The sequence below is a fragment of the Ambystoma mexicanum genome, chromosome 6p, assembly GCF_040938575.1.
Source record: "Ambystoma mexicanum isolate Mex_15411 chromosome 6p, UKY_AmexF1_1, whole genome shotgun sequence".
Classification (NCBI taxonomy): Eukaryota; Metazoa; Chordata; class Amphibia; order Caudata; family Ambystomatidae; genus Ambystoma; species Ambystoma mexicanum.
Genome location: NC_090935.1, coordinates 113,948,720 through 113,976,592, shown reverse-complemented (window position 1 = coordinate 113,976,592; position 27,873 = coordinate 113,948,720). Strand labels below are relative to the sequence as shown.

The 27,873-nt window shown below is 47.0% G+C and overlaps 1 protein-coding gene across 1 annotated transcript in view; it reads right to left on the bottom strand.

Annotated features, from left to right (window-relative positions):
* The window catches only part of VCP (valosin containing protein), a 274,541-nt gene that overhangs the window by 43,236 nt on the left and 203,432 nt on the right, over window positions 1-27,873 (bottom strand). Inside the window, exons 15-16 of the mRNA XM_069626812.1 lie at window positions 26,134-26,289; window positions 3,323-3,477 (exon numbers count right to left, since the gene is read on the bottom strand). Coding sequence (XP_069482913.1) covers window positions 3,323-3,477; window positions 26,134-26,289 — 311 coding nt within the window. The remainder of the gene's footprint in view (window positions 1-3,322; window positions 3,478-26,133; window positions 26,290-27,873) is intronic.

The following is a 27,873-nucleotide window of genomic DNA, read 5'->3' as shown; positions in this document are numbered from 1 at the left end:
CGACATCTCGAGAACGAGGGGTGCTATGGTCTGATTTTATGGATTCGAGAAACTTCCATAATGTGGCAACCCTCCGAGGCCAGTTCCCAACGATTCCAACTTGGGAACGGCTTGACACCTTCGCAACGCTGGATTATATTTTCATCTCACATTCCTTAATATCTTTCGTGGAATCCTATGAGGTCTTCAGAACTCAAGCCAGTGACCATAATCTTTTGTCAATGGCTTTTGAGTCAGTTAGTATTCCAAAAGAAATCTATCCATTTGACGTGGAGGTATCGCGCAAGTCCTCAGGAATAAAACTAACAGCAGCAAACATTAAGGAGATTTCGCAGAAATTTGACAACGAAGAAAAAACCACTGCATATGCGCAAAACAGGCCAAACTATATCCCATTTCTTGTGAATTATAGAAAAGCGCAAAGAAACCTTCCTTCCTCAAACGAAAATAGGGCACACAAATATGATCAGCAAGTGGTTTTGAGAAGAAGAGAAGTCCGTAAATTGAGGCGTCTGGCTAGAGTTTCCGGCAATATTGAGTATGAAGCAATTGCTATAGCGGCCGCAAAAACATAGAAAACATGGCTAAAGCAGCATAAAGGAGTCATGTATCAGAATGACGCTGAACAAATGCTAAAACCGCTGACGTCAAAAAACTCTAGAGATTTTTGGGCGCTGATTAAAAACAAAAGCCAAGAGACAACAAATCAGATCGCAAATGTAATATCGGAGTCGAGCTGGACAACTTTTTTTGTAGCCCAGTTCGCAGCCATACCTGAAACTACTGGAAGCTATACACCTCCTATAAAGTCAACATAGTTTCACCTTGCAGATCAACAAGAAATTCTTGCTACCATACTGAAGCTGAAGACATCCAGGGCACCGGGGCCAGATGGTCTAACCAATATGGATCTAAAACAACATCCTCAGGAATGGGCAGACTTGATAACAAAAATATTCAATCAATGCCAGACTAAGAAACAAATTCCCAAAACATGGACGGAAGCATTGATAGTACCCATCTTTAAAAAGGGAAATAGAGAAAATCCAGCGAACTACCGTCCTATAGCCCTCTTGGACATTATGGGCAAGATATTCGCAACCCTTTTACTTACCAGATTCCATAGATGGGCAAGAACCGCGCCCTGTTATGATGAACTGCAAACGGGCTTTGTAAAAAACGCAAGTACGAGTATCAACATTATATTAAATATCATAAAAGAAAATGTGAAAAACTGTGCCCCAAAAGTTTTCATAGCGTTTATAGATTTAACGCAAGCGTTTGACAAAATCAGTCGACGGAAGCTATGGTTAAAATCAAACTGGAACTGCCCGGGAGAAATCCTAGAACCGATCATTGCTCTCCATACAGACACAAAATTGAGAGTTTGTCTAAATAGACAAGGCATGATGACCGAACAATTCCCATCGGAACGTGGCGTGAAGCAAGGATGTCCTCTTGCCCCGGCACTTTTCATCGCGTTTTTGGGGGACTTTCAATATACTCAACCAGCGGTAAGAGCTTTTCCACCAAGAGTAGGAAACACCGTAATATCTAGACTACTCTACGCGGACGATCTGATCTTAATAGATCAGACCCAAATAGGGCTCCAGCGCCAACTAGACAACCTGGCAAAGTATATCGAGCTAAACGATCTGGAAATAAACATCACCAAATCTAAAATCTTGATTATGGGGAAAAACAAATCGACCACCAGTGAGCACTGGTTTTTGAATAAAAAGAAGATTGAAATTGTAACCTGCATAAAATATTTGGGAATAATGCTTGATGACACACGCTCAGAAAAGACTATTCACTTGGCCTTATGGTCAAAAATAAAAACATTAACTACCCAGATGAAGCTTGTAGATCGGAAATTTGGAAAATTTTCTTTATTGCCTGCGATCCAATTCTACAAACAAAAGGTAGTCCCTGCGATGACTTATGCTATGGACGCGGCACTACATTTCCAAGAGTCAACATGGTCTAAATTAGAAGGATATTTGTGGAAAACAGTTTTGGGTCTCCCAAAATCAACGTCAATTACAGCTATTAGACGCGAACTGGGCTTACTATCGCTGAAAGCGGCTGTGAAACAAAGCCAGTTAAGACTACTGCGAAAAATCATCTCAGACGCCCTACCATTATTCAAGGCCATTCGCAGGGAACTTACTCAAGGCCACTGCCCCGCCCTGACCAAATGGGAGAAAGAACTGCAAAAAAATCTGGCAGAGTTAGCTTGTACGCCAGAGGACTTAATGTTAAATCCTGAGAAGATAAAGAAAAAAATAGCTCAAGACTGGATTCAAACTTGCGAATCAGCAATGGCAAACAAACTACTTGCCTACTTACCGCCGACAACAAACAAGCTCACTTTGCCACTGAATTATTGTATTAAATTTCCTGATAATAGACTGCAGAAAACATTTATGAAAATAAGACAATCTAATTTTAACCCAAGAAATTAAAGCCATTCGGACAAAAACTTTGTCAAAAATGTGCAGGTTGTGCCCAGAATCACAAGAAGTAGAAACTGTAAGACATTTACTCCTAAACTGCACAAAAACAGCACATCTGCGAGAAGCTTTTCTGCTACCCCTAATGCAAAATACATCTCTCTGTGAGGAGGACACATGGTGGTGTCGCCTGGTAGCAGGTGAAAAGACCAAATGGTCCACTGCAGCGGTAAAGATGTTGGAGGCATCAATCAAACTAGCAACAGAGACTGGCAGTCCATGCAGCACCGTCTAGCAGAAATTTTATTCCTTCTGTCCTTCTGGTCGACTTTTTTTCTTTTCCAAAATTCCGTTTAGTCTCAACTCTTGTCGTGTAACATTTTATATGTGTGCATCAAATTTGTGAGTTGTGACTTCTTGTAAAAATCAAATTTTGTTTTGATTATACACAAGAAAAAAAAATAAATAAATAAATAAAATTCAGCGGGGTGTAGCGGTCGAGATCCAGTGCAGCATTCTGCCTTTTGTATTAGGATCTGGATGCGAGGGGCTGGCTATTTTCACCTTCTCCGCCCTCTCGGCGCCAGAAGCACTCAGTCGGACATCGACTTGTAAATGGACTTGTGAAGCACTTTTCACATCTCACCCGTGAAAAAAAAAGATGAATTGGAGGATTTGCAAATGCATTTATTAATACTGTAGGCGCGAATTTGAACTTAAACTTCATACCCAGTTTTAATCTCCCCAAAAGACTGGTTTCTAGGTAGCAATGTCCAAACCACATTTAATCGAAATAATGCATATAGGCTTTCGGCAGGTGCTTCCAATCATGAAAGAATAGACTGCTTATCAGAATAGCCATTTACCTGAAGCTCCCAAATCCACGACTCTGCTGTAAGGTTTGTGCAAACATCTCATATTTCCGGATGTCATTGTCACTAACAGAGCGGCGGGCAAAGCGCATAGCCTCTTCAAAGTGATCTTTGCGAATTTCAGGAACTGGATCATCCTCCTCTACTTCCTGGAGAAAAGAAAAATGTTTGTTATAACATTGCCCTCCATCCACACAAGCAAATGAAACAATCTGCTTAGGTTTTCTTTGAGAAGAGTTTTCGGACTGGAAATTGACCCAAGCCATAGGGGTAGAGCTCCGGCATTGCCTCTCAAGCAGTTGATTTGAAATAAAGAGTTAAATTGCTTGTTGGCGCACCAAGGCACTAATCTAATACTTAGGGCAGATAAAAAAATATGGTAGTAACAAAACAAAATATAGAAATAAACTGGCCAGAAAGTGATTAAGGCCTAAAAAGCAAAGTAGAATGATTTTGAGGTGGTCTAGGCCACCACTTAAACCAAGGCAGTGCACAGACGTAGCGGTGATAGCAAACCTATTCATGCAATTATATTGCTTGCCTTTTGTTAGGGAGATTATTCCAAAGACAGGGATCCAACAAAAAGGTTAGATCAAACTCACTGTATGGGTAGCTATGGCAGAGCAGAGAAGCTATGGGCTAGGTACAGTTGAGTGTAAAAGCAAATACCAAGACAATGCACTAGAACAGTATAAAGAAAAATATGATCAATATTACATGCATGTAATCTTTGATGCTTGTATTTACTTAGCTTTGCCCAGGCCAACATCTAGTGGTTGGTACGAAGCATTACATGATTTATTTTCTAAAAGACGTCGACTGGGCATGTTTTTAATACTATCCAATTGTGACGTGCACTGCACACATGATCCTTCATGCACAGAGGTACTCAGATTGTCATTTCTGCCCTGCGGTTGCATGAAGCCTTTATGGAGTGTTAGCTAATGGCATGTTTTACTAAACATGTATATTGCCCAGGTACCTTCTGTTAGGGAGAATTCTCAAAAAAATGCTAATTCCCTTCACCTTAGAGAGCCCCAGCAACTTTGCTGGATTTTGAGGACTTGGTTTTTTTTCCTGGAGAGAGTGTGACCCTTTTTCTCAATCTCGTATTTTGACATAGGTTTTACCTCTGTGTTTTCTTGGTTATGCAGTCTAACCAACTCCATAGGCATCTTTTACAATTGTGTCGCACAGCACCCTCAGTGCAGTGATACAGGGAAGCCTTTCAGGCTTTTCCAAGGTTTAACTACCTTCTCTGGGATAAACTACTGTTTCCCAGAGTAAGTAAAGTGAAATTGACTTTACTAATCTTTTAAATTCATAGACCCAGCACCCCCTATCTTACAATAGAGTGCTGGAGGGGTTACTTAGTATCCCCTGTGTCTAGATACTCATGTAGCTGTTAGGCAAAGTTTGTATGCAGTACCCTCTGGGACCACTACACACAACTAGGACTACAGGTGTAAGCAATACCAACCTTCTGTACAAGTCTGTACTACACAGTTTTCGGTAGCGAGCTGAGCAGCCACGCTCATCTCAAGAGGAAATGTGAGCTTGTAAGGATGTTACACAGAGGTCTACAATCACAAGTATTCAGATAGACACAAACTCAAGATTTCTTGGTAAAACAGTTTATTTACAGTTAGAAAACATTCACTAAAAGGAGGCAATCAATATCACAAAAATATACAATAATTCACACTAACTGGTTCTGAAACATTTACACTACTTTGAAGGAGGAGCAAAATGGCTTTCAGAGCAATTGAAATAGGAGCAAAAAGGCATAAGTTAATAAAACGAATTTTACAGTATTCTAAAACAGTGCAAATAGTCGAGTTCACCAGAGGGGTCGATTCAATGCAATAGGTAGGCCAAAGTCAATGGACTAGTGTCTTGTATAGGTAAAACCGGTTCTGGTATTTAAACCGAAAAGCCTTTGCCATGGTCCTCAGAAGTAGTTCATGGAAGAAAGGTTCATACGTCTGGTCACACGCTGACTAGGCCTGCAAGTTGCCAAAGTTCCACAAACTTTCCCGGTGAGAGGCAAGTTCTCTCGGTCAGGTTTTCACAGTATCTTATATTGAAGAAAAAGATGCAGCTGAATGAGAATGCATTACTTACCGTAAAAGCATTTCTGATGGTTGTATCTGCTTAGATTCACATGCTGTGCATAGGTCCGACATCCAGTGGTCACTGCGGAGTATTGCATTTTGTTTTTCGTAGTCGAAAAGGGGACGTCGACAAGGCGTGTCTGAAACACTATCCCTATAGTGACGTGCGTTGTACCCACAATCCCTCACGCGTCAAGGTCCCTCTGTTTGTATTTTTCTGCCCTGAGGGAGCCTTCTAGACGTGAGTGAGTACAGAAAGAGAGAGATATATAAAGGAAGTCTATGTTCCTTCCATCCGAGCGGGGAGGAAGGGCGGGCGCATGTGAATCTAAGCAGATACAACCATCAGAAATGCTTTTACGGTAAGTAATGCATTCTCTTCTGATGTTTGTTAATCTGCTTAGAATCACATGCTGTGCATAGACTAGCGAGCAGTACCCGGAGTTGGCGGTGGGTTATGAGAAGGAACAGTAGAGAAAAGGTGTCGTAATACTGCCTGTCCCACCTGGGAGTCAGATCTAGAGTGTGTATCTAGACAGTAGTGTTTTGTAAAGGTGTGCACAGAACTCCAGGTAGCCGCTTTGCAGATGGACTCAAGGGGAACATTTGCAATGAATGCTATGGATGCCCCAGTGCCTCGAGTAGAGTGTGCTCTTGGCCTAAAGGGCAGTTCTCTCTTAGCAAGAGTATAGCAGAGAGTGATGCATTGAACAATCCATCTAGAAATAGTGGATTTTGAAACCGCATCTCCTTCTCTTCCTGCTGCCACCGAGACGAAGAACTGATTAGTCTTCCTCAGTGGTCTGGTTCTTTCCATGTAGAACATGACCGCTCTGCGTACATCTAGTGTGTGCAGAGTCCTTTCTCCCAAATTGGAAGGATTTTGAAAGAACGTTGGTAGTTCTATAGATTGGTTTACGTGGAATTTAGAAATAAATTTCGGAGCAAACCTAGGGTGAGTGCGTAGAACCACTTTATCTTTGTGAACTGTAACGAAGGGGTCTAGAATAGAAAGAGCCTGAAGTTCACTTACTCTCCTGATGGAGGTGATGGCTATTAAAAAAGCAGTCTTAAGCGTGAGGTGTTTAAGAGATGCTTTGTGCATGGGTTCGAATGGAGAGCCCATGAGTCTGGTAAGTACCACATTAAGGTCCCATCCGGGAGCTGGGTCAGCTATCGGGGGGTGTATTCTCTTTACTCCCTCCATGAAGGCCTTTATAACAGGGATCCTCCACCACGACACTTTGAGTTGGGAAGTGGTGTATGCAGAAAGTGCAGCTAGGTGGACTTTAATGGAGTTAAACACTAGACCTGAATCCAATAGGTGGGTCAGGTATAGGACCACATGTGTGGGAGAGCAGTCAATAGGGTTGATGCTTTTACTCCTGCACCAGATGACAAATCTTTTCCACTTGCTAGAATAGCAGTGGCGAGTGTTCGGTTTTCTGGCTTCCCTGAGGATGTCCATGCATCTTTGCGGGAGTTGTAGATGTCCGAACTCTATGATCTCAGGAGCCAAGCTGCTAAGTTCATGTTCTGGGGGCATGGATGCAGAGTCCTGCCTTTGTCCTGAGACAGCATGTTGTACGGGCAGGGGAGTTTTACTGGGGGGGATAGAGACATCTCCATCAAGTGAGCGAACCATGGTTGTCGTGCCCACATTGGGGCCACTAGTATCATGGTCACTTGTTCCTGGTGCATCTTGTGCACCACTCTGTTGAGAAGGGGAGTCGGGGGAAAAGCGTAAACAAATTTCCCTGACCATTGCATCGACAGACCGTTCCCCTTGGATTGGTTCTGGGGGTACCTGGAGGCGTAACTTAGGCATTGTGAGTTTTCCAGGGTTGCGACCAGGTCTATTTCTGGGAATCCCCATTGTGTGAAGACGTCGAAGACGATGTTTTCGTGCAGGCGCCATTTGTACTCTTCGGGCAGGGGGAAATCTCTGCTGAGACTGTCTGCCAGCAGATTGAGTTCCCCGGGTACATGTAGTGATAGTAGGAACATGTCCTGTTTGAGAGCCCACTTCCATATATTCTGGGCCAGCTTGGACAGGCCTGGAGAGTGGGTGCCCCCTTGCTTGTTGATGTAGTACATGGCTGTGGTGCTGTCTGTAAGGACCATTACTGTTTTGCCTTGTAGGTGTTCCTGGAAGGCTCTTAGCGCCTTGAACACAGCTAGTAGCTCCAGTAGATTTATGTGTTTGGATGCTACGTTCGGAGTCCACACTCCGTGAGCAGTCTGATGGGATAGGTGCGCCCCCCATCCTGTGAGGGATGCGTCTGTGGTTAGAGTGGCTTCCGCCGCGGGTGTGGCAAAGGGTTTCCCTTTTTCCATGTTTTCCTTTGTCCACCACCGTAGCGAGAGAACCAAGGCTTGCGAGACCACAACTAGATCCTCCCATAGTCCGCTGGCCTGACACCACTGGCTGTTGAGACACTCTTGCATTGGGCGCATGCGCAGGTGCGCGTGAGGTACCAAATAAATACACGACGCCATCATTCCTAGCAAGCGCATTGCTTTGCGTACCGTCACCTCTCGACCGGTCACATATTGAGGGATTTGAAACAGCATGTTTTGGACCCTCTCTTTGGAGGGGAAGACGAGGCCGTCCTTTGTTTGAATTAGAGCCCCTAGGAATTGCTTGATTTGACTGGGGTCTAAACTGGACTTCTTTTCGTTGATGGAGAAGCCCAACTGGAACAAAAGGTCTACTGTCTTTTGGGTATTGGAGAAGCATGTTTCGTAAGAATCCCCTGTTATGAGCCAGTCGTCGAGGTAAGGGTAAACTGGGATGGACAACCTGCGCAGGTGGGCCGCTGCCACTGCCAGCACCTTCGTGAATACCCTTGGTGCTGATGCTATGCCGAAGGGTAGCACTTTGAACTGGTAGTGTTTGCCCTCTATCATGAACCTGAGGTATTTTCTGTGCGCTGGCAACATTAAAATATGAAAGTATGCATCTTTCATGTCCAATGTTGTCATGTAATCTCCCTGAGCAAGCAGTGGGATTACTTCCTGTAAGGTTACCATACGAAACTTTTGGGGTTTGATAAACTTGTTCGCTGGGCGCAGATCTAATACAGAGCGCATGGTTAGATCCTTTTTGGGTACAAGGAAGTACACTGAATAAATACCTTCCGTTACCTGAGATAGAGGCACGACCTCTATGGCTCCTTTTTCCAGCAGTAGTTGTACTTCTTGGAGAAGGATGGCAAGATGTTGCGGTGTCATGCGACGTCCCCTCGGGTGTCTGTAGGATGGGGAACTGTTGAATTCGATACAGTATCCGTGGGCTACGGTGGAAAGTACCCAACGGTCCGACGTTATCTCCTCCCATGCAGGAAGAAAGGATGTTATCCGGCCCCCGACCGGTGTTGCATGGGAGGGGACGCGAATCTTCGCGTCACTTGGAGTTGTTGGGGGCTTGGGAGCCTCTGGGGGTGGATCCCCGACCTCTCCATTTACCCCGGCGTTGGCCTCTTTGGCTGTACTGCCCACTATTGGTCTGGTAATTGGTGGCAGGGTATTGTTGATGCTGACTTTGTTGTTGTTGTTGGCCACGAAAAAAGCGTATGTTGCCATAGCCGCGTCTGGCAGTGGGCTTAGAGATTTGGTCAAGAGTCTTGATAGTATCGAACTCTTTTTTAGCCATCTCTAGAGCTTCATCCACCGCTTTTCCGAAGAGGTTAGAGTCTTCCACAGGTTTATTTATTAAAGACGCCTGTGTCTCCGGTTTAAACCCCGAGTTGCGCAGCCATACATGGCGTTTTAGGAGTATTCCCTGCACCAGGGAACGTCCCGCTGTTTCTGCCGCGTCCAGAGAGTTCTTTACAATGCTCTGGTTCACCTGGGTTCCTTCGCCAATAGTTGAAAGTAGGCGTGTACGTAAAGGCTCCGGTGCTTCCTCGGCGTCCTTGCGCAGTTTGGCCCACTGCGCGTCTGCATAGCTAGCAAGCAAAGAATTGTTGTTCGCAATTCTTGCTGAGAAGGCAGCCGAGGAAGTTACTCTTTTTGCAAGGGCATATAGCCTTTTGCCCTCCTTGTCAGGGGGTGCCTCACTGGTGGAAAGTGGTACCCCTGCCCTCTTTCTAGTATTAGATACTACTAGGGAATCCGGAATGGAATGTCCCCTAATGTAGAGCGGGTCTGAGGGAGAAGGAGTGAAAAGTTTTTCAATTCTCGGATTGACCCCTCTGATCAATGCGGGAGTGGCCAGCGAAGGGATGATTCTTCTCTTCACTGAAGCTAGGAGGGGAATGGTTTGGCTGACCGGGGGTTTCTCTTTAATTACTTTTTCCACAAAGTCTAATTCTGGAGAGAACTCCCCAGTGTCCAGTTCGAAATGTGCTGCTGCTCTGCGCAACAGTGCATTGAAAGTGGGCTGATCGTCAATTGGAGACGTGTTCCTAACCGGTGAATTGTCAGGAGGATTTAGGTTTAGGATATCAGTGTCGGAATATACTGATGGGGATTGCCAGGGGTGCGAAGGTCCTTCTTCAGTGTCTTCTAGGAAGCCTTCTTCTATAATGTCTGGCCTGTCTCCCAGACATTCCTCCTGGTTCTGTCCTTCATCGTCCATGAAAACATCCTCCTCCTCCAAGTATTCTTCCTCCCCAGTGAGGTCGTATACGTTATGGAAGTCTGAGGCTGTGTCCACCTGGGGATCGACTAGCCTCGGATTTTTGGCCCTGGGGTCCTCCTGAGGCCCTTCTCTAGTCCTCTTGGGAGTTTGAGAGGTCTGGGTATTAATAAACCTTTCCATCCTCTCCATACAGAGGTGGAGTCTTTCCATGGTTTCATGGGGTACCCCAGAGCGGTCTGGCGGGGGAAAAATAGAGTCATCTATCTGGAAATGGCTCGACCTCTCCCAAAGCGTCGAGGAAAGTGTCCCGTCGCCCTCCGAAAAACCTTCAGGTGTGCTGGGTGACCCCCCGACTGAAGGGGGTAGTCCCTGCCTTTCTTCGGGCTTTTTCGGCGTGTCTTTCGACTTATGCGTAGCGCTCGACGTGTTCTTCGGCGTACGCTTCTGGGCGTCGGCTACAGCGATCCTCGCCAAGCTTTCGGCGACTCGTTTGTCGGCGACTCGTTTGTCGGCGGAAGCTTGCGTTTTCGACGCTATGGGTGTCGAACGCTCTACGGCGGTATGCGCCTTCTGTTGATGCGCGCCGGCCGATGGTTTGGGGGCGGCGCCCTTATTTGCCGAAAGCCCAGTCGCTGGTCGCGGCTGCGGTTGCGAGAGGGGCTTCGAACCTGAACGGTCCGAGGAGGCCGCCGGTGGAACCTGCGTCTCCTTGGGCGCCGAAGCTCTTTTCGTCTTAGACGAAGAAGAGCCATGGGTTGTGTGCTTATGTGAGTCTTTGTGTGCGTCAGTGTCGCCGGGGTGTTCAGCCCCATAAGCAGGGCGTGAGCCGGGGCCGGGGACAGACGACGAAGCGCGCAAGCGCTCCTTAGAGGGGGTTTCGACTTCCGTAGTGGAGGTCGTGTTATCGCGTTCCTCGTCACTGTCGGTGGTTGCAGCGGCGGGTGAACCTTCGGCCTTCGACATCGCGTAGGCCGCCCACCTTTTAACCCTACGGTCTTTTAGAGTTTTAGGCTTAAGAAGCCGACAAGCCGCGCAACCTTCCTCCTTGTGATCGAGGGGCAAGCAGCGGTTACACCGTGAATGCTTGTCCTTCCAAGTGAATTTGCCTTTGCAAAGCGGGCAAAACCTAAAGGGTGTCCTCTCCATAGCCGAGGCAATAAATCGCGATAAGCACCCCAAGGGAAAGGAAGGGGAAAGGGAAAGGCATTCTCAGAAAAGACCTAGAGATGTCCCACGACCCCACTCTCCCTACTGTATACGGCCTGCGAGGCCAGGCCACGTGTTCGGCAGCGCCGAAGGATTTCCTCCGCTCGACCCTCCGTCGAAGATTTTGCTCGGCGGAGAACAGCTTACAACTGCGTCGAGGGAGGGATTATTAATATTATGTGAAAAAAACGACCAAAGGTCGAGGAGTTGCAATGTCTCTCGAGGAGCTCCGCGTGAAGGCGACCAGAAGCTGGGCGGAAAAAAACAATCTGAGGGACCTCGACGCGTGAGGGATTGTGGGTACAACGCACGTCACTATAGGGATAGTGTTTCAGACACGCCTTGTCGACGTCCCCTTTTCGACTACGAAAAACAAAATGCAATACTCCACAGTGACCACTGGATGTCGGACCTATGCACAGCATGTGATTCTAAGCAGATTAACAAACATCAGAAACTTAAGTTCCTGCAGATCTCGCTGTTCCTGAGCCTCAGTCGTGGGGACAAGAGGGAGGACGTCAGGGGATTCCTGCACTGCAGACAGGTCACAAAGCTGGCAAACTGGCAATTCTTCAATTCCGGTAGCTGTCTTCAAGCACACAAGCTGGTGGAGAGGGTGCTAGAGCCACCCAAGATGGCGGCTTCCTAAAGAGCTCCCTGCAGCTCCTTAATTAATCCTTCTGCATTGTTGCTTCTGTGGTGGTAAATCGCTTCTCACTCTTGAGTGGAATCCCGCAACTCGAAGGAACATTTTGAGCCCACCTCCAAGGGCCGCTGATCTGCCGAGATACGGCGCCTTTTCGCTGGAACTGCCTGCGGCTGTACGGCATGGGAGAGGCGGCGCTGAGGCCCGGGTCGACACCCACAGCAAGACCCCTCGAAGATCTCAACGGCCCGGAGGAGTTCGCCGGACCGCCTCAAGAAGCGGGTGGATGTGCGCGGTCGCAGCGCTGTCAGAGACGTGGCGGTCTCCGTCCCTGCGGCGGCCTGGTGTCGAGCGGAGGGCCCAGTCTGGCCCCAGGCGAGGAGCTTGGAGGCAAGCGCAGACTGAACATTGGGCAGCGGGCCAACCTGTGTGATCCGGACCCCCCCTTACACATCACATAAGGCACCCCAGTCCTGCGACAACGTTTTGGGCCGCAGCGTGACTCACCCAGCCCCCCTCCGGCCCCCCTCCCCGCCCAGCAGATAGGCCAACGCGCAGACTGAAGGTATAGGACCACGTGATTGTCCAGCTCCCAGGCTCAACATTTTAAAAGACCCCCGACCCCTTTGACCTCGCTTGTGGTGCGGCGTCACAGAAGCATCCATTAAACAAGTGATCTGCCAGGCCACAAACATCCTGGACCCCCCCTCACAAAACGCGAGGGCGCTAGGCCGCTACAGGGAGGTGGCCACAACCAGTCGAGCGGCTGCCCTGCTGAGCCAACTTCGAAGAACGCCACTGGGTCAGTCAGAAACCATTTAAAGACCGAATCAACTGTAATAGAACCCTTACTGGGTGGCGGAGCGGCACCAGCGCCCGGAGGTGGGCCTTCCCCCGCGGATCAACCGATGCGCCAGTGACGCAGCAGTAAGGGTGATACCTCACGTAGCCCGGCTAGGTGAATTTTTGGGAACCCTCGGGCTGCTCTCTTCAACATCCGTAAGTGGGGGACCTCATCCAGCTGCCTCATAAATACACCCGACAGTGAGGCACGCCTGACACCCAACAACAACAGCCCGAACTGCCCTATCCCAATATTCCTACAGCAAACTGATCCGGAAACAATGGGGGAAAACGGACCAGTCACAAAAAAAGCTGAACTTTGAAACCAGCGCCACCAGAAAATCCTTCTCAATCAGCAGACCAGCATCACCAACGCCCGACACATCCCCATCGGAACCAAACACCCCGAGTCTCGACATAAGGGAGATTTTGATGGTTCTGAAGATCGGCATCGGCGGATTGGGGAGCAAATTGGACAACTTGGCATCCAAAGTAGATCAAATCCAACATCGCTTGGATAAACACGCTGACAGACTAGACGCAGTGTCCGACCTGGATGACAGCACGACAACCCTGAACTCCAGAGTCTTCTCTTGAAACCCAAATGAAAGCAGTCTGTGCCAAAAATGAGGTTTTGGAAGGGCGCTCTCGAAGAAATAATATTAGAATCCTCGGGGTAGGAGAACAACAACTCCGGACCAAAATGGAAGACCAAGTAGAACAAATGTGCATTGAACTGTTTGGAAAAGAGACTTTCTCCCAGCTGTTTGTTATTGAAAGAGCGCACAGGATTAAAAACACCAGACAGATCCGAGGCGCGTCTCTGCGACCAATCATCGCAAAGTTGCTAAACTACAAGGACTGCGATGCAATACTTAAAGCGGCCAGAGCGAAAGGGAAACTACAATACGATGGTGATCCAATCCAAATCTTCCCAGCCTTCTCCCCATCAGTCCAAACACAACGGTGATCTTACATGGCAGTCAAGCGGAGGCTCCAAGAGAACCACATACTTTATTCCATGCTCTTCCCAGCAAAACTATGTATCCAGCACAAAGGGAAAGTTCAGTTCTTCAATACACCCGAAGAAGCTAATGATTACCTGGACAGTGCCGGTTGTAGACCTACGCCCAACATCCTGAGATCACGACGCAATGACCAAATGAGACAAGACCTTCCGTAACTATCGAGAGCCACATCACTTATAGGCGGTCCTGCCCCGCCATCAGACCCACACCCTGCTTCCACCACAGAGACAAATATCCTGCCCAATTAGGAGCCTTCTCCGACTGGGAGGGCCACTAGCGCCCCAAGCACAGCAATGTTCAGTTTTGTTTAGCAGGGTGGGTGCACCATGGGCCAGTTGGAAGTTGCCCATGCAAGGGAGGGAAGTTAGTTCTACAAAGACGCCCGTGAAGAAGCCATCACATGTTCATTTACCCAGCACAACGTCCACAATTCTGAGAGTCAGAAAGCGGTATCCAAACTTGGATTGTTACCCAGATGTTGCTAACCGCCAGGTACAGTCAAGTACCCAGAAAGAGCCAGCGCCCAGTCTTCCCCTCAAGATCCAATGACACTGCTTAAAATCGCCACCTGGAACATCCGCGGTTGCAGCCACCCAACGAAAACCAGGAGAATACTCCAATATCTCCGCAGACACAAGTCAACATCGCAATTCTACAAGATACTCATCTCCTTCCAGCCTCTGAATCTCATTGGGCCAAATCCTGGGGATGTCACAGATACTTTTCTTCCTATTCATCCTACGCAAGAGGTGTGGCATACCTAATCGACAAAAGGGCCCAATTTAGCCTGATTGAATCGCGAGGGGACACTGAGGGGAGAGCTTTACTAGTGAAAGGGATACTGGCCGGGAAACAGTTGGTGATCGTGAACTCGTATGACCCAAACACCGATGGTCCAAGTAACTTCAACTGGGTTATGACTCAACTTGGGCAAATCAACGCCGAAACTATCATCTGGGGGGGCAGATCTCAACACAACAGGGAACGAACCCCTCCAAGGCGTGCCTCCAAGTGAGAGAGATCTGCCATATGTTTGAGCTAGTCGATACGTGGAGGCAATACAACCAGGATGCACGGGAGTACACCTTCCACTCAGCCGTCCATAACACCAGCGCACGGATAGACTATATCCTGGCGTCTACTCGTGGCCCATTCAAGTGGGGCGCGAGCCAAATATTGCCGCGTTCCTTTTCAGACCACTCCATGGTGACACTTGAAATCTCGCTCTCTGGCACTGTGCCACTTGGCCTCAACTGGAGGTTCAAACCGGGCTCGATGAGACACCGTGTTTGCAGAGGAGCTACGCCAAGAAATAAAATTCCTAGAAATCAATCAAGATTCTGTGAACTCGGCTGGCACCGTATGGGAGACGCTAAAATGTTACATACGTGGGGTGTGCATGGCAAAGGCGTGCGGCACCCTAAAACAAATACACAGAGAGATATCCGCCAGTGAACAGCGTTTGAAGGAGCTAGAGCGCGAATACACCATCACCCTAAAGCCTCACGTCCATGCAGCATTAAAAAAAGGAATTACTAGTTTTCAAGGAAACAGCGGACCGAGAACTGAAATTCTTGGGACATAAACACCAGATCCGTCAATACGGGGAAGGGCAAAAACCTGGTGCACTGCTTGCACGGCTTCTAAAAACTGACAAAAAACCTCCCAAAGTAGAGTGGGTCAAAGAGCTTCAAACTATACGGAAGAAGGAATAGCCAACACATTCCGCGACTTCTATCAGTACCTCTACAGCTCCAAAAGGTGATACAAGCCTGACCGAGATACAAGACTTTAAACGATACCGAACTGTAATGGGTGGAAAGCCAGCTAAGAACCCTTGAATGTACCGTTATCACTAGAAGAAATCCTAGAAGCCATTAAATCACGAAAGCCCCAGGCCCCGACGGTCTCACCGGGGAATTCTATGAAGCCCATGCGGACATTGTAGCCCCGCTCCTCTTCGTGTTTTCAAAGAATCAATAGAGCAGGCCCAAAAGGTCGCACTGAATACCCATTACAAACTAATCCACTTCAACTTTCTGTACCAAACTTACTACACACCAGTCAAAAAACGCAGACATCACCCAGAGCCATCAGCGCGTTGCAAAAGATGCAATGCTGAAGACGCTGATTTCCTTCACTTGGCTTGGAACTGTCCCGGAGTATATATCACTTTTGGACCGCGGCCCTAAAAATAACAGCAGACATTATTGGGGAAACAGTGACGCCGCTCCCACTGGGGCCCTTCTCAGGCTGACCAAATACTTACAACCGGCAATGCGCAAGTTGCCATCCCTGCTAATTGTGCTGGCTTGGAGTCGAATCGCCATGTCTTGGGGACAAGGCCCACTACCTACAATAGAAGCATGGAAAAAAAAAAAAGACATCCTATATTGTCAAGATGTGGAGAGCGAATTCATAAAGACTTTACCGCAACATGCGCGTCCCTCCCCACCCCCCGACATATAGGGGCCATATGTACTATATCTGCTAAATAGCGCCGAGGTGTCAGACTCAGACACCTCAGAACTCTAATCACAGTGGCGGGTGTACCAGAACTTAGCAACTACGTCTAGGATCAATCGTTAGCGATGGGGCTGTGATTCAGATACGTGGCGGGCTGTAACGGGTGTTTGGGGATGGGGGGGTTGGTTTGGGGCTGTTGTATGTGTCAGTACAGTTTTGAGACGCACAGGTTTGGTGCGTTTATATTTGCTCCAGTTGTCCTTCTCGCTGGTAATTCGGTTTCCTGCAGCACTCTTGAGGAAAATACAACCAGCTCCGAGAATAGTGTCCAGGTGGCTTACGAGTGGATTGCTCCTACCAACTCAAAGGAAGAAGTCGTCCTTGAAGGGCTTCTCTGTCGAGGTGAACGTGGCAATTAGGACCTACAGCATGGCTCCACGGGGCAAACGGTCCAGTAGTTGCAGCAGCTGTTCTCTTCCAGCTAGTCTTCGGTTCCTTCGTTCCAGTGGTTAACTATGCCTTTCAGTCCGAGACTCGCCTTTTGAACAGTTTTCTCCCATTCATTCCAGCCTAGCTGCCACTCACCAGGGTGGCTGTCCTTTCCGGACAGTCAGCCAGCCATTCATGCCAGAATGCATTTGTGTCTCCTAGGAGACCAAGCACAGGGAGTTTCGGGCACCTCCCTCACTTCCTGCCCACCCCAGACACTCGGGGGCCAGAGGCGGTCTTCAGTCCTGAGGCCCACCAAAAGGCATCGAAACAAAGGGACCAGCACCGGTAACGTTAAATAGCGGGAGCCATGTTTTTCAAGATGGCGCTGAAGCCTCCTTTGTTAAAAACAGGTCACTGTCTTTTTTTTGCCATTTCTCTGTGGAAAGGTCCTTCTAGAGTTTTTCTCTGCGCGCCAAACCAGGTTTCGACTCTTTGTTCATTCCCCTTTGGCGGATTTTAGGAGTGAAGACCACCTCTGGCGCTCGAGTGTCTGGGGTAGGTAGGAAGTGAGGGAGGTGCTGATACTCCCATTGCTTAGTCTCCTAGGAGACCCAAATGCACTCTGTGGTGATTGGCTTGCTGACTGTCCAGCAAGGACAGCGACCCTGCTGGGTGAGTGACAGCGGGGCTGGAATGAATGGGAGAGAACTGACTTGGCTTGGAAGGCAGAGTCGGAACAGAAGAAGAGTTTGAAGAGGACGACTGCTGCAACTCCTGGACCGTTGGTTTGCCCGGTGAAGCCCTGCTGCAGGTCCGAATCGCCAGGTTCACATCGACAGAGAAGCCCTGCAAAGGACGACTCTCCCTTTGAGTTGGTAGGACCAATCAACTCCAAGTAAGCCACCTGGACACCCATCTCAGAGCTTGTTGCATTTCCTCAGAGTGCTGCGGGAAAACCTAGAGCCAGGGAGAGGGACACCAGATTCTGTGCGTTGCTTGCAAGCTGGCCTAAAGCGTTTGGAAGATCCTCCGGGCTCCCACGACGTTGGACAGACTGACCCTGACCTCCCCCCCCCTCAGCTGAGTGTGGGACCTCAGAAGCAAGGACAGTCCACCTTGACAGCCAAGACCATTGTTGTTACCAGTGTGGTAGCTGAAACACGAAACAGACACTGTAATTGAAATTTGCCAGTTGCAAGCTTTTGACTGTCCCAGTGCAGGAGTCCCCCAATGTCCTCCCTCTTGTCCCCACAACTGAGGCCCACGAACAGCAAGATCTGCAGGAACTGCAAGGTACAGAAGTCATCAGATGCATCTTTTTCTTCATTGTAAGGTACTGTAAAACTAGCCTAAGAGAACTTGCCTCTTACTGTGGAAGTGCTTGTAACTTCTGCAACTCACAATTCTAATCAGCTTGTGGCCCTATATTTGATTCTGCTTGTTCTTAAAGATTAAGAACTTGAGAAAAGACTTTTCCATTTACTTCCCTGATGTGCTGTATCCTATACAAAGACTTTGGCCTATTGACTTGAATTACTCTTCCCAGAGCGATTTGAAAGTATTTGCCCTGCTTATGATTATTTGCATTTCTTGTATTCTATTAACTTTTGCCTTTTACCTACTTTTTTTTAAAAAAAGTACAGTATTGAAGTATATTTGTGCGTTACTGGCCTATCCTCCCTTCAGAACTAAGGCTTTATAACTGTCTGATAAATTATTAATTTTTCATGTAAGAAACCCAGAGTGTGAGAGTGCATTTGAATACCTATAACTGAATCTTTGTGCAACTCCATTACAGCTCAAAATTCCCCTCTTGAGATAAGCTTGGCCGCTCAACACGCTACCAAAACTGTAGTACAGACTTATAGCAAAGGTTGGTTTGCTTACACCTGTAGTCATAGTTGTGTGTAGTGTTCCCAGATGGTAATGCATTCAACTGACTAACACTGGTGGCAGACGGTGAGGATATATTGTAGAGTTGTTACATTTAGAGTTTGCGTTACCTTTGTTTAAATAGTAACCGTCACAAGGTTAAGCTCCACCAGAAAAGCAATTTTAACATGCCAGATATGGATAACTTCAGACAGGAAACCCTGATCATTTTGACAGTAGAGCAACTGAAAGTAATGTCTAAAGTCAGGTCTCTCCCTGTTAAAGGAAAGAAAAATGAACTTATTGCAAGATTGTTAGAAAATCAAAGTCTGGGTAGTAGGTCTGTCATAGCTATTCCACCAGAAAATGTGGACAATGATGAGGATGATAATGATTCAGAGTCTAGCTCTAATGTTATTGAAGAGTCAGAAGAGTTAGAGGAGTCTCAGGATGTGATCCCCTCTTTACCTCAACAAGCTCTTAGGCCACAACCTTTAGCCACAGGGACCCTACCAGGTCCAGTACCGATTCCAGAATTTGTGTCTCTTGAAAAAATGAGACTCGTGTTAAGAGTTCAGAAAATTGCAAATCCAAGCTGAAGCCCAACATCAGGATCTCAAACTAAAGGAAATGAAGAAATTGTCTCTTGAAAAAGTTTCCATCCCAGAGTCTTCTAGGTCTTCCAGTCCTAAGAGAGCTCGCATGCCTAAGGAAGCTGTAAGTATGTATGTATGAGGTGAAACTTGATATTTTGGATTGGTTGGGTGCTTTTGAATATAACTATGGGATTTAAGGTTTCACATGGAATCAGTGGATTCCTTCTCTTTTGTCTAGGCTCCCCGAGGTTTCAAGTGATGCTGTAATGGAGGTGGGGGAACTTGAAAGATTGGCGTATGAAAATGTGAAGCTAGCTTTCATAGCTAGATTTGGGAACTCTTTCCCAGTACCATAGAACCCTCAAAAAGACTGAAGGTGCCCCTAGGGCTACCTGGGTGTGTGAATGTTTGAAAAACCTAGATGGTTGGGTTAAGGGTTACAGAGTGAGCTCTTTTGAAGGAATGAGAAATCTGTTTTAGTTGGAATCTATTTTTGATGCTCGCTCTCATGAGCTGAGACAGCATTTGGCTGACTCTAAAGAGATTGATCCCAAGAAGCTAGCAAAAGCTGCTGACTTGTGGGTTGCTAACAGGGCTACTCAAGGATTCTGGGGCCACTCAAAAAAAGGATGAGGGGAAGCAGCAAAAGAAAGATGACAGAATTCTAAAACCTCCAATCCAAAATAGGGCCACAAACAGAAAAAGGGTAAGCCACATGGGAAACCAGGTCAGCCTAGTGATACCTCTGGTGCCAAACCAGAGGTAGGTCAGCAGAAGCCTCCATTTGTCAAAATATTTGGAAAATGTTATGCTTGTGGGTCAACTGACCATGTGAAAGAATATTCCAGATGCAAGGGTAAACCTTCAGGGGTCTACACTGCCTCCTTAGCCTTCTTCCCCGAGGGAGAAGTACATATGGCAAGTGGAAACTTTCAACTATTTGCTGAAGACCCCATTGGAGTCTCTGCCAGTGTTTTAGTGTCCCTGGGATTGTGGGAACAGTAGAATTTAGATGTATATAATACTATACCAGAACACAAAAGAATACTACAAGGACAGTACTTGTAAATGGACAGGAGACCCCTGCCATTAGAGACACTGGGGCCAGCATTACAGTGGTGGATGAAACCTTTTTCAAACACGAAGATGTTGCTTGCTTAGGCACCCAAAGGCATCACTAAGCTGGCTGGAGACCCTGTCCAAATGCTTCCAAGACTTCCAGCCCTCACCCAGGGCAATAATATGACTAAGAATACCTGTCAGTGTACAAAGTGAGGTGCCTGGGAGAGTCCTGCTGGGGAATGAGTTAAAAACTCTTGGAGTTGTATCAAGCACCCCCAGGCCTTCTAGTAAAAGCAAATAGGAGCAGACAAGGAAGGCCAGAGAGCTCACCCTAGATGACTCAAGAGCTTGTTACAGGAGAACCTATAACACCCAGTCCACAGGAAATGCCAATTTCTACTTCCAGGAGACGAAGGGGAAACGCAGGATCTCTGGAAATAACATAGCACTCCTGTGCATAAAACCAGGACATCCCCGAGAGGACAATCCAAAGTCACACCTGTGACTACTCCACCAGCTGAGGCCGAGTGTGAGAAACAACCAGGAGAGGTTGAATCAGCTGCTGAAGATTCAGAGCTGGAAGACCTCCCCCCCCCCCTGTTGGAGATCTGGATCCTAAAGACCATCCTGAGCTGCAGTCTTTACTGGCAGAAGGTGGCCCCTGTAGGGCAGAGGTCAAAGAGTACTACTCTTGAAGGGCATCGCCAACAGGCAGCTTCCCAGCTGGACGGGCAAGAGCCAGGGAAGCATAGGTTGTACTGGGAGGATGACCTCTTCTACAGTGAACCTACTGAGTCTATCCCCGGGTACTACAGAAGACTTGTAGTGCCTCAGGAGATATGACACCAGTTCCTACAGTTAGCCCATGAGATTCCTTTGGCTGGTCACTTAAGCTTTAAGACGACCTAGGAAAGGATTTACCTTTATTTCTACGTGCCGAAGTTGGGGTCTGATGTAGATAAATTCTGTAGAAGCAGTCACACTTGTCAGACGTCTGGCAAGAGTGGAGCCATGAATGTGGCACCTTTGGTGCCCCTCCCAGTGGTGGGAGTTCCTTTTGAGAGGGTAGGAATCGTCATTGTTGGTCCCGTAGACCCTCCCACATCTTCAGGCAACCGATTTATATTGGTTGTGGTAGACCATGCTACCAGGTATCCTGAAGCTATACCTATGAGGACTGTCGCTGCCCAGGCAGTAGCTAAGGGCCTACTTTGTATTTTTACCAGAGTAGGTTTTCCTAAGGAAGTCATCTCTGACAGGGTATCAAACATTATGTCCTACTACTTACAGGCCATGTAGAAAAAAAAAAACTGGAGTGACTTGCAATTTCACAAATGCCTACCGTTCCCAGACCAATGGGCTGGTAGAGAGGTTTAACCGAACTATGAAGAGCATGATGGGTGCTATAGAGGAACCCCTTAAAATAAAGTGGGATCTTCTACTGCCATGCCTTCTCTTTGTTTATAGGGAAGTCCCTCAGGGGCGAGTTGTTGTTGTTGATATAGTGCCTTTGAGCTCCTCTATGGTCATCCAGTTAGAGGTACATTGGCCCCAATTAAGGAGGGGTTGGAGAGTGCTCCTTCCCCCAAGCCCGAGAGTCACTGACTATGTGTTAGGTCTCCGAAGGAGAATGATGCACATGACTGAAGCTTCAGATAACATGAAGGCAGGTCAGGCTCTGGTGAAGCATTGGCATGACCAGAAGTTCAACATGGTTGAGTTTACTCAAGACCAGCAAGTTATAGTTATGTTACCTACAAGGCAGATGGCCTTACAGGATCAGTGGATTGGACCCTTCAAGGTTGTGGAAAAACCTGGAGGTCAATTATTTGGTGGACTTAGGCAATCCTAAGGAGGCCCCCAGGGTCTTTCACACCAACCCTCTAAACGCCTATGTCTATAGACCAGAAATGGGAGCTTTGCTTCTAGCCTCTGCTCAGGAGGAGGAGAGTGAACCTCTACCTGACCTCAGGGGACAACCTTTAGATAAAAAGATAGGAGTTCATCTCTCCTCTAATCTGACACTGGAACAGGAGGAGTGCAAATCTCTTAAATCAGTTTTCCGTTTTGTTTTCACTATCCTCAGACTTGACCCCGTGGGGCCAGCATGAGATTCTGTTAAAAAGCAGGTTACAGAATGTCAGACCATGTAAGAACCCACATAAAAGAAGGTCAATAAGATGCTTGATCTCGGGATAAGAGCCATCTACAAGTCCATGGTCTAGTCCAGTTGTATTAGTACCAAAGGCAGGATCCAAGGAGTTGAGATTGTGTGGACTATAGAGCCCTTAGTGCAGCCACAATGACTGATGCCCATCCTTTACCTAGGACAGATTAACTGGTGGACAAGCTTGGTTCAGCCAAGTACCTTAGTACATTTGAGCTAACCTCAGGCTATTGGCAAATAGCTCTGACAGACCATGCCAAGGAGAAAACTACATTTTCGACCTCAGCAGGCCTCTACCAGTTTAAGGTTATGCCTTTTGGATTAAAGAAATGCACCTGTTACATTCCAAAGGATGGTGAATCAAGTTCTGAATGGGTTGGAGGACTTCTGCATGTCATACTTGGATGACATGGCAGTTTTCAGTCCTACTTGGAAAGAACATGTTGACCACCTAGGATATGTATTACAGGCTCTTGAGTAGGCCCATCTGACCATAAAGGCAAGTAAATGTCAAATTGGTCAAAGCAAAGTAGTCTACCTTGGACATGAGGTTGGAGGTGAAAGAGGGCCATTGCCTTAGCACGAGAACACCCAACACTTGAACGTGCGTTAACAATCTGAAGATGGATGCCGGAGGAGGGCTTAGGTAGAGGGCAGTCATTGGCTGGGGGCAGTAGGACCCAGAGACCAGTGATTGGTTGTTAGGAGAAAGACAGTTCAGAAGTGAAACCGATTTTTTCTTTATCGAGGATTCCCAGCGTGATGGGGAATATTCACGAGCATGTGAATACATGCCAGACCCCATGCTGGAGAACTTCCCTACTACTCACATTGACCCCTCTTGAGATGAGCCTGGCTGCTCAACCACACTATCAACCTGTGTAGTACAGATTTATACCAAAGGTTGGGTTCCTATTGCCAGGAGGTCATGGTTGTTGTAGTGCACCAAAGGGTACTGCACCAAATGTTGCCCAACACTCCCCAACAGACCCTCCCTTACTTCCTGCCTTCCCAGACACACTGGAGCCTGGGCGGGACTCAGGGCTAAAGCCCAACAAAGGCAAAACTCACAAAGGACTCAAATCTACACAAATCTATAGGAGAGCCCAGAAGGAACTGAACCTAAATATGGCGGAAAACGAAGACCAGGCTATTTTGAGAAAATGGTCACCCGTGGGTGCTGTACTGCAGCTGAGAAATCAGCCTGCTTGTAACCTGCACAAAACAAAGTAAAAAGTAACCACTGCCACCAGCCATTTAAGTTAGTCACTGTAACCAAGTGTTACAGGAGTATTACAATGTACACCCCGCAACACTCCACATAAGGTGGTGTGTGCTGGACCCACAAAGTAAAGGTAAGTGTTAGGCAAAGTTGGTATGCAGTACCCTTTGGGACCCCTACACACAACTATAACTACAGGTGTAAGCAAAACCAACATTTGGTACAAGTCTGTACTACACAGTTTTTGGTAGTGGAGCCGAGTAGCCAGGCTTATTTCGAGAGGGGAATGTGAGCGGTAATGGATGTTACACAGAGGTCTACAATCACAGGTGTTCAAATAAACTTACACTTAAGGTTTCTTGGTTAACCACTTATTTATTTATAACAGTCACTAGAAGGAGGCAGTTAAATATCATACACAATACTTAGTACTATACACAAGTTTCTGAGACATTCAGACTACTTTGAAGGAGGAGCAAAAAGGCATAGGTTATCAGAACATAAAAATAATTCAATTATTTCTTAGACATAGCCGATAGTGTTCACCAGAAGAGTCCATTCAATTCAATAATAGGCTAGGCCAAAGTCAATGGGCTAAAGTCTTGGATAGGATAAAGCAGTTCTGGTAAGTAAACGGAAAAGTCTCTGCCAAAGTTCTCAGAAGTAGTCTGTAAAAAGAAGAATCATATGTTTGGTCACAAGCTGATTAGGCCTGCGAGTTGCAAAAGTTTCAGGCACTTTCAGCGCAAGAGGCAAGTACTCAGCCTCATTTCACAGTACCTTACAAATTAAGAAAGAGATGCAGCTGAAGACTTCTGTTCCTGGCAGTTCCTGCAGATCTCCCTGTTCCTGGGTCTCAGTCGTGGGGACAAATGGAGGACGTCGGGGGGACTCCTGCACTGGGACAGTCAAAGGCTGGCACTTGGCAAACTTCAATTTCCGTTCCTGTGAGTAAAGCGCACAAACTGGTATCCCTCTCCCTGGTTATACGGTTTCCTGCAGCACTCTGAGGAAATTCCACCAGCTCCGAGATAAGGTGTCCAGGTGGCTTACTGTCGAGTTGATTGGTCCCACCAACTCAAAAGGGACAAGTCATCCTTGAAGGGGCTTCTCTGTCGAGGTGAACTTGGCGATTCAGACCTGCAGCAGGGCTTCACTGGGCAAACCAACGGTCTAGGAGTTGCAGCAGCCGTCCTCTTCAAGCTAGTCTTCGGTTCTTTCGTTCCAGTGGTCGACTCTGCCTTCCAAGCCAAGAGACTTGCCTTTTATTCAGTTCTCTCCCATTCGTTCCAGCCTAGCTGTCACTCACCCAGCTGGGTGGCTGTCCTTGTCAGACAGTCAGCCAGCCAATCACCACAGAGTGCATTTGGGTCTCCTAGGAGACTAAGCACAGGGTGTTTCGGGCACCTCCCTCACTTCCTGCCCACCCCAGACACTCGGGCGCCAGAGGCGGTCTTCACTCCTGAAGCCCGTCAAAGGCGAATGACCAAAGGAACCAAACCTGGTTTGGTGCGCAGAGCAAAACTCTACAAGGACCTTTCCATAAAGAAATGGTGAAAAAAAAAAAAGACAGGAACTGTTTTTACAGAGTGGGCTCAGACGCCATCTTGAAAAACATGGCTCCCGGGATTGAACGCTACCGGTGTTCGCGGTTGGGAAAAATCATGGTATTTCGTTGTAAAACCACTGCCACCAGTCATTTCGAGAGGAAAGGGTAGCATTTGACTGCTACATAAGTATCTAGACACAGGGGATACTAGGTAACCCCTCCAGCACTCCACTGTAAGATAGGGTGAACTGGGTCAAGGAATTTAAAAAGACTAGTAAACTCAATGTCACTTTACTTACTCTGGGAAACAGTAGTTTATCCCAGCGAAGGCATTTCAACTTTGGAAAGCCTGAAAAACGTTTGTGCCACTGCACTGAAGGTGCTGTGTGACAGAAATGAAAAGATGATGCCTATGGAGTTGGTTAGACTCCATAACCAAAGAAAGCACAAGAGTAAAAACGCACATCAAACTACGAGAGTGGGAAAAAGGGTCACTCTCCAGGTAAAAAAAAAATCAAGTCCTCAAAATCCAGCAAAGTCTCCAAGGTGAAGGGAATTGGCACATTTTTGAGAATGGTAGTTCTCACAAGAGAATATATTAAACCAGAGCAGCCCAAGGGACTCCTCAGTGACACTGCACAGAGGTGTTGGGTGTCAAAGTGTATTATACGTATGGACTTTACCAGACTATAAAACCGTAAGCCTAAAAATCCCAGTTGGAGAAAAAGTGAGTGGTAAAATGACTCAGGAGATTAAAATCAGAAAAAGTACAGAGTCCAGCAAAAGTCCTGGGGGTCTCAGATTAAAGCGAATTAGCACAGAAACTGAAAATTCTCCCAAACAGCACCCAAAATAGAAGTTTGCCCTAATAGTATGTTTGTATAGGCCTTGAAGCCAAAAGTAGATCCTGGTAGCTGTTGATGTCAAAGTAACTAGTCTCTACTAGACAACAAGCAGGACTTTGATAGCTTCCAGTGCTTGGCAAATGGCACAGAAGCTACTTTCTAGTTAACATACCATGGCTGCTGGGTTGGTTTGTCGCTCCCGCTCTCTCCTAATTTCATTTTCGATGCACTCTCGAATTGCCAATTTGCATGCTCGCTGGCAGATTTCAGTCAGATCAGCACCGGAAAAGCCATTGGTCATTTTTGCCAGGAAATCCACATCTACATCCTATGAAGAGAGAAAAAATTAAAATAAACTCAGATGGACCCTGCCACTGAACAAAATACATTAGCAAATATTTAGAATTTGTTTAGTCTGCCTGTTTTGGTATACTATAAAGCACTCATGGAAATCAGAAAGGTACAACAATCATAATGCATAATGCTACAAAAATAAAAATATTTGGAACGAACACCATAATGCAGTTGTATATTTAAAAAAAAGACCGATTCCACAATAATGCAGGACCTAAAAGTAACGTAACAGATGGAACTACACCCAGACCGATCCTAGTCCTAAATAAGGAGGGAAGAAGGAAATTAAAACTATTGGAAATAGCACTGCATGCTAGGACAGTTTTTCTAAAGTCATACCAAGACTTGATAAAAACCAAGTAAGTATCTGAGGCAGTAACTAAGCTGCAGTCTTAGTAGAAGGCTGTACCACCTGAGAACATGGGTAGTATGGACAGAGTAGCCAGGCTCCTCTTAGGAGGGAAGAGGATTGTTAGGCAATATTTTTATAGTAATGGTAAATCTTCCTTTACTGTCAACCCCAGAACTTTTTTACTGGACTGGTAGATGTATTTTTCCTTTTACCAGTGGAAACCTTTTTCCACACAGTATTTACTCTTTTTATAGGTGTCCTTTTTAAGACTCCATAGTTCCCCTTTAATTTTATCCTCATGGACAACTTTTGGCACATACTGCCTATTGTTGCAGGGTTGCTCTTGGGGCTCGCCCCCCTTTTTTAAAAACTTTCTTTGTTGGCATTTTCAAACAAAACCAACAGTAAGGCCATGCGCCGGCCGCATCGCGAGACCCCATCTCTCCCCTGCCCTCCACCCCACCCATTGTAATGACATTGTCTATGTGTTTGTGCAGTTGTCAGCGTAGCACGATTTCCGTGGCCTCAACGTTGTGTCGGGCTGGTACTCTAGTTCTGTGATGGGGACAGATGTTGCGGGTCCAAATTGTCTGTTGAGAGCAGATATGCTATATATGGGCCCCAAATGTCTTGAGGGCGTGAGTGGAGCGGCAATGTCTTAATGAAGTTGGTTTCTACGTCTTGGCATTATGTAATGTCTTTAAGCCAGCGCTGCGGGCTCGGTGGGTTCCTCTGCCCAAGTTGTACGCCACTCTCCTTCGTGCCAATACCAGCAGTAGGTCTGTCAGTTTTCTGACTGCTAGGCAGTGAATGGGTCAGACCTAGCATTGCTATTTTCGGGTCGTATCAAGGTCCGTTCCTATTATTGCAGATGTTTTTTCCAGTACAGTGTTCCAGAAGGTAGCCACTGGTGGACAGGACCACGCCAGGTGGAGGAAGTCTGCCTCTGGCGCTTCGCATCTGTCACACTCTGCTGATATTGTGTCTCTTTGGGCATGAAGTTTCGCTGGTGTATAGTATGTTTGATGGAGGAAGTTAGTGGATCAGCTTGAATCTCGAATTGATCGCTACCCTTTGAGTGAGATTCAGTATGTAGGCCCATTCCTCTTCTGGAATTATGCTTTCTAGTGCTCCCCCGCCCCCACCCATCTCCTTTTAGCGCCTGAGCAGGGCGAGTTTGGTTCACTGAGGAGGGCCCTGTAGATG